This window comes from Biomphalaria glabrata, chromosome 8 (genome assembly GCF_947242115.1).
Source record: "Biomphalaria glabrata chromosome 8, xgBioGlab47.1, whole genome shotgun sequence".
NCBI classification, from domain to species: Eukaryota; Metazoa; Mollusca; class Gastropoda; family Planorbidae; genus Biomphalaria; species Biomphalaria glabrata.
The window spans coordinates 27345166-27357309 of record NC_074718.1 but is presented as its reverse complement, the minus strand read 5'-3'; the positions used below and the strand labels follow the sequence as shown (position 1 = coordinate 27357309).

Genomic DNA, 12144 nt, shown 5'->3' with positions numbered 1-12144 from the left:
CCACAAAGTACCACTGGACTAACTTGCCAGTACAGTACAGGTCACTGGTCTTATGACCTATCCTAATTTTAGGTCACATGGGGGCTCGTGAACAGGGTGAAATAGTTTTTGTTTTTGTAAAGACCAGTGTGTCTTCCCTAGAACCCTACTGAGATATTACAAGGACAGTAAACATAGTTGTTTTATTGGAGTAATTTTTTTTGATTGTATACTGTCAAATTTTGGAGTTATTTGATTTCATTCTTTTTTTTTTGTAGTTTTTACATTTGTTTTTCTTCTGTACCAGTATTATTTTAATTCTTCAGGTTTCTAAATCCTGAAAATGTCTGTAAAACAAAGTGAACTTCTGGACTTGTACGAGACAGGAAGGAAATTAGGTTACCAGAAGGAAGAACTTGAAGAATGGGTTGCCAGAGCTTTCCGGCAAAACGAAGAAAGGGACGCAAGAGCAGAGGAGAGAAGAGAAAAGTTCAGAATGCAGGAAGAAGAAACACAGTTCAAAAGAAGAATGGAGGAACTGCAGGTGACAGCAAAAATCAAGATGGAGGAACACGAATCTAAGGCACGAATTGCAAAGGAGTCCAAAACAGCTGAAGCCAACGACGAACCCAACATCAGAAATACAAGGCGCACAAAAATGCAGAAGTTTGTTGAAGGGACAGACAGAATGGATTCATTCATCCATAGGTTTGAAATGCTGATGAGGCTGGAAGGCGAATCCCAGAAAGAATGGGCCAGAGAACTCCTCAGCCTAGTGGGTGGAAGAGCACTAGATGCGCTGCAGGTGCTGAATGACAAGGATGTGGGAGACTACACCTTGCTGAAAAAGACTCTTCTAGAGTTTTACCAATGCAGTGAGGACGACTATAGAAGTAAATTCCACGCTCTGAAACCACCGAACGACGGCAACATGAAACAATTTGTCGGCGAGGTGAAAGCTACTTTCGAGAAATGGTTTCAGTCCTCAGGCATTGAGGAATCTTTTGAGAACTTGAAACAGTTCATCATAATAGATAAAATAATTTCGTCGGCTGGGGAAAATCTCTTTGCATTCCTCCAAGAAAGAAAGCCCAGACATGTGGACGAAGTCCTGTACCTATGCCAAAGATACGTTGCTGCTCATCCTGGCGAAAGTTTGCAAAAAGCTCCTGTGGATCAAGCAAGTGCATTGTTTGTCACAACGGAATCCAAATTTACAGAATCTAGTACAACAGATTCAAGACAGAGTATAAGATGCTATACATGTGGTAGATTTGGACACGTGGCGAAACAATGTAGAGACACAGGCAGAAGAATTTATAAGAAAAAGGAAGTAGTGGCTTATGTAGGCGGGCTAGATAACAACCTGTCACCATATGTCAGCCCTGCAATCGTAAACGGCCATTACATCCAGGCAGCCCTAAGAGATACAGGGGCCACAAAATGTGTAGTGTTGGCAAAGTTGGTGAATCCTAATCAATATTGTAGGAAACGTTGCAGAGTTCAAGGTTTTGGTGGCCACATTAAGGAGTATCCGACGGCCAAAGTACATATCAACTCCCCATACTTCAACGAAATGGTGGAAGTAATAGTGGTGGATGAAGGACCATTTGAACTGCTGATAGGAAATGTTCCTAACATTGGTTTTCCAACAGAGTCTCAAATTACCAAATGGAAAGAAACTTATAGCTGGTGGCCGAGACAAGTAGAAGTAGAGGATATGGAACAACTAAACCGATGTCATGAAAATACAAATGTAGTACAAGAAACGATACACCAAGTAGAAACCAGGCAACAAAAACTAATCCGAGAACAAAGAAATGATAAGAAAGATACTGACCAGATAGATGATAAACCCAAACTTTCAGTTGACTTTTTCTGCAATCCATTTCAAAACGGCCTACCATCAATAGCTGACCTTCGTGATAGCCAGATGAATGACATGGAGATCGCCAACATCATCCACAAGCTACAAGGTGGCGATACAAAAATAGGCCAACAATATGCCATGCATAATGACATTCTTGTCAGAAAGTGGACAGAAAAATCATCACTTAATGGCAGCACTGACGAACAGACCCTTAAAATTGTCATACCTAATGTGTTCCGGTCTGAAATATTAAGGCTTGGTCATGACATCCCTATGTCCGGACACTTAGGGATTGACAAAACACGGCGACGCATATACAAACATTTCTACTGGCCAGGCATTAACAGAGAAATAGCTGAGTACTGCAGATCATGTCATGCCTGCCAAATCACAGGAAAGCCTAATCAATCGCCTCCAAAAGCGCCTCTTCAAGAGAATATAACACCAAAAGAACCATTTTCACACATCCTTATGGACTGTGTTGGTCCATTGCCAAGGTCAAAACGAGGAAACCAGTACCTTCTTACCATAATGTGCAAGACTACGCGCTATCCAGAGGCAGTACCATTGAGAAACATCAAGGCAACAACCATTGTGACAGCATTGTCAAAATTCATCACAACGTTCGGGTTGCCAAAGGTTATACAGACCGACCAAGGCAGCAATTTTATGTCAGACATCTTCCAACAGGCACTTCGCCAGATGGGAATTGAACACTCGGTTTCAACGGCATATCACCCCGAAAGCCAGGGTGCCATCGAACGCTTTCACCAAACACTGAAAAACATGGTGAGAACGTACGCTGAGACCGAGACAAACACTTGGGATGAAAACATTAACTTCTTACTGTTTGCTCTACGCGATGCCCAGCAAGAATCGACAGGGTTCAGTCCATTTGAACTTGTGTTTGGACACTCGGTACGAAGTCCATTGAATATAATTAAAGAAAACTGGATACCAACTAAGGAGGAAACGAAAGACTTGAGGGTATATGTTAGAGATCTAAGGGACAAACTCTTTAGAATTAATGACTTGGCTTATAGCAATCTTAGAGAAAGCCAAAATAAGTCCAAATCTATTTATGACAAGAAGGCCAAACAAAGACAGTTTAAAATAGGTGACAAAGTATTATTGGAAACGGCAACGGAAGGTGATGCCCTTCAGAAAATGTATGATGGGCCATACGAGGTAGTGGGCAAGGAAAGTGATGTCAACTACACCGTACATGTCCCTGGTAAAAGAAAAGGAAAAATTCGATATCACATAAACAGGTTAAAGAAATTTCACGAAAGATCCTCAGATCAGGCAACTGTACTAGCTATTATAAAGAGTTCAGTCCCCATGGGAAAAGAGAACCAGGTATATGCAGATACCGTTCTCGACAAAGAAATCCCTACAGTTAAGATAAAAAATTCTGAAGCCCTGTGTAAGTTGTCAGAAAAATTAGAACATCTTAGTCAACGAGAAAGGGAAGCAATCAGTGATTTAATCGAAGCGTACCCGCAGCTGTTTTCTGATGTGCCAAAGCAGACAAACTTAGTGATACATGAAGTTAATGTAGGGGATGCAACTCCTGTGAAGCAACACCCTTACAGACTTCCTCTCGCCCAATCTCAATTCCTAACTTCTGAGATAAACTATATGCTGGAAAATAACATTATAGAAAGAAGTGAAAGCCCATGGAGCTCACCATGCGTGTTGGTACCTAAACCTGATGGTACATATAGATTCTGTACTGACTATAGAAAGGTGAATCTAGTGACCAAAGCAGATGCATTTCCAATTCCCCGCATTGATGACTTAATCGATCGAGTTGGACAGGCCACCTATGTAACAAAAGTCGATCTCTTGTCTGGGTATTGGCAAGTTCCTTTATCGGAGGAGGCGAAACAAGTTTCTGCCTTTTGCACTTCAGATGGCCTATATCAGTACAAAGTTATGCCTTTTGGTATGAAAAACGCTCCAGCTACTTTCCAGAGGTTGATGAACAAAGTTATTGCCGACATCCCAAACTGTTCAGCCTATCTTGATGATTTAGTCATATACCATGATGACTTTGATGCTCATCTGGCTTGTCTAAGGACTTTATTTCAAAAGCTGACGAACTCTAATCTTACTATTAACCTTAACAAATGTGATTTCTGTAGAGCAGAAATACAATATTTAGGCTACATTGTGGGTAACGGGAAAGTTAAACCTATTCAGGCTAAAGTGGAAGCCATTCAAGAGTACCCTGTACCTAAATCTTTAAAGGAAGTCAGAAGGTTTTTAGGTATGACAGGATACTATCGTAAGCTTTGCTGTAATTATTCAGTTATAGCTGTCCCATTAACTGACCTCCTGAAAGGGAAAAGGAAATTTCAGTGGAACACTTCTGCTCAAAGAGCTTTTGAAGAGCTGAAATGTGTTCTCAGTACAGCCCCAGTTTTAAAAGCAATTGACCATTCTAAACCTCTCATTTTGCATGTTGATGCATGTGACTCTGGGGTGGGTGCGGTCTTGACCCAAACCGATGAAACTGGCAATGAACACCCAATATCATTCTTTTCCCAAAAATTTAAGTCGCATCAGATGCACTATGCTCATCTGGCTTGTCTAAGGACTTTATTTCAAAAGCTGACGAACTCTAATCTTACTATTAACCTTAACAAATGTGATTTCTGTAGAGCAGAAATACAATATTTAGGCTACATTGTGGGTAACGGGAAAGTTAAACCTATTCAGGCTAAAGTGGAAGCCATTCAAGAGTACCCTGTACCTAAATCTTTAAAGGAAGTCAGAAGGTTTTTAGGTATGACAGGATACTATCGTAAGCTTTGCTGTAATTATTCAGTTATAGCTGTCCCATTAACTGACCTCCTGAAAGGGAAAAGGAAATTTCAGTGGAACACTTCTGCTCAAAGAGCTTTTGAAGAGCTGAAATGTGTTCTCAGTACAGCCCCAGTTTTAAAAGCAATTGACCATTCTAAACCTCTCATTTTGCATGTTGATGCATGTGACTCTGGGGTGGGTGCGGTCTTGACCCAAACCGATGAAACTGGCAATGAACACCCAATATCATTCTTTTCCCAAAAATTTAAGTCGCATCAGATGCACTATAGCGTGGTAGAAAAAGAAGCACTGGGTCTTGTTTTGACAGTTCTTCATTTCAGCTACTATATAAATAGTAATCTGTATCCTGTAACAGTATACACAGATCATAACCCCCTAACTTTCATTAACCAAATGAGGGGGAAGAATCAACGGATCCTGAGATGGAGTTTGACTCTCCAACCGTTTGATCTAAATATTGTACATGTAAAAGGGAAAGAGAATGTAGTTGCTGACGCTCTGTCAAGAGTGTAGATAACATAATACAGTAGAAGACAATCAGTCTACTGATACTTTTGTATTGTAAATAATGTTACTCAGACTTTTTCCTCTCCTTTGGATTAGAAGTGTTGTCTAGACAAAGGACGATAATATTGAGCTGATGTAATTTTTGGGTTTTGAAAAACTGTATTCTTTGTAAACAAGTTGAATGCCTTGTGCATCATATAATTTCCCCACAAGAGCATTTTTAAGGGGGGAGGTGTGACAAGAGGGACAATAAGGGTGGCTACCTTTATTTTTTTTATTAGAGTTAGCCCCCTTTAGTACCTGATTTATGTCCCTGTCAATTGTTTACGAGTGCCACTCTCTCTTGAGCCTTTCAACTGACCAGTGTATTTTGAATTAAATCTATATACTATTTAAGTCATACTTGTGTTGTACAATTGTTGTGTTACTCAAGAGGAGTGTGCCACTGTTGTGGGAAGAGTATTTCGATAATGAGCTAAGTAGATTTTATCAATTTGTTAGTACTAAATTGATTTATGTAAATGGTATAGGTCTACTTAGTCTCTTATCCTCTTCTGTATGTTTTTTTTTTGAAAGACATATTTTGTTTAGATACGAGACAGTAGTGTATCTCATGAATGACGTCATTTCATTGTTGATGTATGTATGATATTATTGTAAACTAATGTAAACCCTCGCTGTGGTTTTTGACATAAAATGTCTCATGAATGACGTCATTTCATTGTTAATGTATGTATGATATTATTGTAAACCATCTTTTTGGTTTTTCGGCATAAGACATTATTGTGCCTCTACGATGGTGGTCCTTCATTATATTGACCGGAAACTGTCTTGCTACTTTGCTTAGTTTCATTATGTCATTTTCTTTTGGTGAGCTTTTATTGCCATTTATATTTTTCATGATCTTTTCCTTTTGTTTGTAAATAAACTCCTTTTTTTTTGTTGCAACTGAAATCTCAGAATTATTATTTGTTTGTCTCGGTAGTATTATACATCTAGAGGCTATAGTTATTAGCCTAGATAATATAATTGGGACCACAAAGTACCACTGGACTAACTTGCCAGTACAGTACAGGTCACTGGTCTTATGACCTATCCTAATTTTAGGTCACAGGTCTAAAACAGTGATGCCCAACCTTATTCGCTCGGCGGGCCATTTTCATTTCCGACACTCGTGTCGCGGGCCTCATCATCGAATACTTTAAAAAAAAAAATTGAGAATAATTCCATTTTAAATAGTTTTATTAAAAACCTGAAGCACTACTAAGCCAACTTACACACGTAGGGCGATTACGTAAGATCCCAGGACTAATTCTTTCACCACTGCTAGAAAGCACTTTTTTACCCAGGACTAATTCTTTCGCCACTGCTAGAAAGCACTTTTTTACCCAGGACTAATTCTTTCGCCACTGCTAGAAAGCACTTTTTTTTTACCCAGGACTAATTCTTTCACCACTGCTAGAAAGCACTTTTTTACCCAGGACTAATTCTTTCGCCACTGCTAGAAAGCACTTTTTTACCCAGGACTAATTCTTTCGCCACTGCTAGAAAGCACTTTTTTTTTACCCAGGACTAATTCTTTCACCACTGCTAGAAAGCACTTTTTTTTACCCAGGACTAATTCTTTCGCCACTGCTAGAAAGCACTTTTTTACCCAGGACTAATTCTTTCGCCACTGCTAGAAAGCACTTTTTTACCCAGGACTAATTCTTTCGCCACTGCTAGAAAGCACTTTTTTACCCAGGACTAATTCTTTCGCCACTGCTAGAAAGCACTTTTTTTTACCCAGGACTAATTCTTTCAGCACTGCTAGAAAGCACTTTTTTACCCAGGACTAATTCTTTCAGCACTGCTAGAAAACACTTTTTTACCCAGGACTAATTCTTTCACCACTGCTAGAAAGCACTTTTTTACCCACGACTAATTCTTTCACCACTGCTAGAAAGCACTTTTTTACCCAGGACTAATTCTTTCACCACTGCTAGAAAGCACTTTTTTACCCAGGACTAATTCTTTCACCACTGCTAGACAGCACTTTTTTACCCAGGACTAATTCTTTCACCACTGTTAGAAAGCACTTTTTACGCATCATTTCTCATACTTTGAGCAGCTCTGTAACTTGCCCTTGTCGTGGTCTCATTTCACTCATCTCTTGTCTCTTTTGTCTCGTCAGTCGCTTTACTCATTCAACTAGGCGTAGCTTAGCGATCTTTGTCTTGGCGGTTAAAACCAACAATGCCGCCATATTTCTTAATGTTTTGATTTGCAAATGACTTTTTGTTATAAGTTTTAAAAACAGCCACATTTCTGTACAAATCTTGTTGGCATATGTTCCACAAAAGCAAAGATGTCTTCACTTTTTTCCGGAAGTTTCTACTTTCATATTCTAGTTTTCGTTCCTATGGCTCTCTCATTTCATTAACGCTCAAATATTTAAATGGTACTAGCATTCTCTTTGATATCAAAAGAACTTTAACAAAAAATGATTCAGAAATGATGCCCCTGTGTTACACACAACACACGACTAGCTCAAGACAGCAGCAACTGTCAACACTTGTCACCAAAAAATAAACCTCGTGTTCATTTAAAAATAATAATAATAATTTGACTTTAGAATGCCGTAGATTAGAATGAAATCCATCCAAGAAAAAGTGAGAGTCCTAACGTAGGAAAAATACATTTTTTAACCTTTTTAAAAATTTTCTTCACTTTGTGCCAAGGATTAGTCGGGCCGGATGGAAATACGTAGTTTGGGCATCACTGGTCTAAAATATTATGATGTCTGATTTTTACTACCTTTTCTAGTTTACGAGATCTAAACGGAACGGATGTACATTCCACACAAATCTAATAGCATCTTTTCCCCTTTCGGGGGCCGCTAAAAAAATGAAAAATTCACTATTTTCGTCAAGTCAGTAATCACTACTTAATTAATTATGTTAAACGACCTCACTTTTATGTACTATAATGTAACTATATCAACAGTGACCGTTTAATAAACATTTTTGGGTCCCTACTAATCTACCAATTATTTTCTGAATCTTCTACACATCAACTTGAACGGCTTGAGTTGAAGTAGATTGAAGTGCTATATAGAATTGTGTAATGAATGAAACAGAACAACCAGTGACTATGAATCTTTTAGAAAATAATTTACACTTTAACATTTGACCTTAGGACTTTTGACCTATTCGGGGTCATTTAATTGTTCTATTTATACTTATGAGAATTTACCCGGAATTCATATCAACATTCACGCATCAACCCGGACATGTTTCTGCTCAATTATCTATTTTTAGCCTTTCTTGTGGGCGAGTTCTTGCGCCGTCAGAGAGTCAAACAAAAATATTGACTACAGATTACAAAACGTGCTGGCACTTCTGTAACATAAAATGGCTCAGAAAAATAATTATTAAGGAGTTAAAAAAAAATTCGTTGTAAACAGTGGCGTAGCTAGGGTAGGGGGGGGAGGGGAGAGAATTTGAAAATCCCCCGGGCCCCCATTTGAGGGGGGGGGGGCAAATGAGTATTTTTTACATTAAATATTAAGTATTTCGTAAAATGCAGAGGCCCCCAAAAAGGTCAAGCCTCCCTGGACCTCAAATGATGGCAAATTCCTAGGTAGGCCCCTGGTTGTTGTCAGGTTCTTTTCTTGCTTGGCTCGTTAGGGTTTACACAAATAAGAACAATTATTACTAGATAAACTCAACTCAAACTCCAGCTACCCATAAATACTAATAATACTTTAAATATCCAATACAGCACACAATGACATCAACTCTCAGGAAATATTCATACACCAGTCCAGGAAGCAACCGTCCAACCTTCCTGGACCGGGAACAAGACCTCACTGACTAACACACTCTCTCGCACATTCAACGAAGACTAAACCATTCAGTTCATAACACGTGCAACACTATTCACATTCATAATCTGGGAGTACTTAAACAATGGAATATAACTATCATACCAAAATATCCACAAAGTAACATATTAACTCTCGCCATACCTCCCCCTGACAGTTGTAAACAATGTGAAGAAGACTTCATTAAAATATCCCCCAACTAAATAAAAAAAAATTGTTTGCGCTACAATCGAACGAGTTGACAAATTTGATTCTACAGTGCTAAAACCAGCACAAATTTGAATTGATCGCTTATCTTCTAAATGACTGAGCTAATCCATGTTACTTATTTTCTGTACACCGAATAAAACAAAAAGCTATTTACTGTTCTACGTCAGTAATGAGCGTTTCCAATAGAATCGAGAGAGCTTTTGTATTAGATCATCTCAATAACCCCATTGAAACTAATGAATTCTGTTTTCTAGAAGAGTTACAAATCCGATTTTATCCTAATCTGTAACGTGCTAAAATAAAAATAGGCTCAAAAGCTACGTTTGGTCTTCAGTAAGAAACCCTTTTTTTTCAAAGCTAATATCAACTCGCTCTGTCTGTCTGTCTGTCTGGATCACTCTATTTCTCCTACTTCCCATTCTCGAATCCAGTTGAAACTTTGCACACGAATCGATAAAAAATGAACAAATTGTTTGATCAATTAATCGTTATTATTTAATTTGTTTTCATATAGAATTTATTATAGAATATATTAAAAAAAACAAGGTTACAAAGACAGTTTGTGTGGAGACACATACTCAAAATCGGCCCCCGAAGTGGTCCACCCAGTTAGGTAAAAAGGCAGGTTTCAATATTTCTAGAAAGAACATCAGAATGAAATTATATCAAAGACAAATGACAGAAAAGAATGGAGAAAGAAGGTTGGCGGATCTTGTGTTGTGCCCCAGCGGTTCACAGACCAAAGGATAGGTGAAAGTGAATGTAAAGTTAGATGTGAACCTGGCCTAATTGTTTTGTAAAGAGACATTCTTTTATTCCTCAAGAAAAAAACATTTCAAATCTCCTATAGAGCAACCCTGAAGTTAATATAAAAAACTACTTATTAATTGTTTTTGTTTTTTAAATTTTGTCCAACTTATATGCATACTAAATAGATTTTTTCCCTAAAAAAAAAAGTAAACATTTTTGTGTAAATGTAGTTGTAAGTATAACAAAACTTACTTAACTTACCAATACAAATGTAAAAAAAAAATTTTTGACAAAAATATATGACCGTTTGCATAAATGTGCTAAAAATATGGTAAATACCCATGGGCGTAGCCAGGGGGGGGGGTCGGAATTTAGTAATTGATTTTTTGCTTTGATTTTGTTTATTTTGGGTGACATTTTAATACTACATCATCACTTGCCCCCAGCGCAGCCAAGGGGTTTTGAGTTTAACATCCCCCCCCCTCTTCAGTAGGGTTTGAAGCTAAAAAATACCTCTTCAATATAAAAAAAAGCAAATTACGCACTCAAAATGTTATGAGCGTAGGTAAATGGGTTTTGAGTTTAAACCCCCATTCAGCGGGGTTTGAAGCTAAATATGCTTCTTCAATATGAACAAAAAAGTAAATTATGCACTTAAAATGTTACGAGGGTTTAAACCCCTTTCAGCGGGGTTTGAAAGTAAAAAATACCTCTTTAATATTAAAAAAAAAAGCAAATTATACACTCATAATTGTATGAGTGTAGTCGAAGGGGTTTTGAGTTTAAACTCCCTCCAGTGGAGTTTGAAGCTAAAAAAAATAACTCTTCAATATATAAAAAAAGCAATTTACGCACTCAAAATGCTATGAGAGTTGCCAAAAGGTTTGATGCTAAAAAAAATACCTCTTTAATAATAAAAAAAGCAAATTACACACTAAAATTATTTGAGCGTAGACAAGCCAATTGGGGGTTTTGAGTTTAAACCCCTCTCCTACAGATGACTTTTCTTAAAAGTTTAAAACCCCTCCCGATGGTTTTTGAGTTTAAAATCCCACTACAGAGAGTTTTGAGGTGGAAAACCTCTATCTTCAATATTATTGTAAAGCAAACTACAGTTACCAATTTCTATGACCGTAGCTAAATGGGGTTTTGAATTTAAAAAAAAACAAAAACTCCAGAGATTTTTATAGTTTAAAATCCACAACAGATGATTTTGACGATAAAACTTCCCTTTTCGATATAAAATCTAAAGCAAACTACAGTCACTTAATTCCAAGAGCGTATTCAAGAGAGGATACACATTTCTACCAGTGGCGGGGCTCCATTAATAAACTGCAGAGAAAATAATCATCTGTCGAAATAGAAAAACACTAATTGTGGCTCAACAAAGATGGCTAAGACAGATTTTAGGAGTCAGTTATAGAGATCGGGTCTAAATCAAGGAAAGCCTATGCCGAATAGGGAGTCGACACCTTAGTAAGGTTGTGACAGAGCGTCGCATGAGGTTTGCGGGACATGTTTTCCGACAAAATGAATTACGCATACTAAGGATTGCTATGACATCCTAGTACAACTAGGCATTTTAGCATTTTAGGTTTTTCAAATGAAACTTTTTAATAGCAGGAAAATTTACTGTAGATACCTTAGAATATTTATTTTGTTGCCTTTCAATACCAGAAATAGTGCTTGGCGGCGGGACTTCGCCCCGCGCTGGGGAGCTCCAAGCGCTCCCCCAGACCCCATTGCTTGCAATGGCGGGGAATCTACAATTTTTCCACTAACTCCAGGAAGAAACATTCTAGGGCATAATAAACGTCTTCCAAAAGAATGAAGGGTCAGAATGTAATAAAGATCATGTACACACACACACACACACATACATACTATACATTTTTTTCGCGGGGGGGGGGGGGGCGGGGGGATAAAACCCCCAACCACCCCCCCCCCCCGAAAAAAAAAATCCTGGCTACGCCCATGTAAATACCTATCTCCCTTACTAAGTTGTAAAAGTGGTGTATTTTTATGAAAAAAACTGCTTGCAAAAGGGATTTAAAAAATTTGATTCTTCGGTTTCAGAAAAGAAAAAAGTAGCCGTTGTATCAGAACTTTGAAATATTATCATGTCGGATTT

The 12144-nt window shown here is 38.1% G+C and overlaps 1 protein-coding gene across 1 annotated transcript; it reads left to right on the top strand.

Moving 5' to 3' along the window:
• Positions 1 to 322: 322 nt before the first annotated feature.
• Positions 323 to 5194, top strand: LOC129927823 (uncharacterized). Its single transcript, XM_056039343.1, has one exon. It carries the CDS (start codon positions 323 to 325, stop codon positions 5192 to 5194), a length of 4872 nt encoding a protein of 1623 aa, XP_055895318.1.
• Positions 5195 to 12144: the final 6950 nt, after the last annotated feature.

Bases quoted from the DNA above. Each gene is read 5' to 3' on its own strand.
- LOC129927823 (XM_056039343.1), top strand. From the start codon at position 323: ATGTCTGTAAAACAAAGTGAACTTCTGGACTTGTACGAGACAGGAAGG.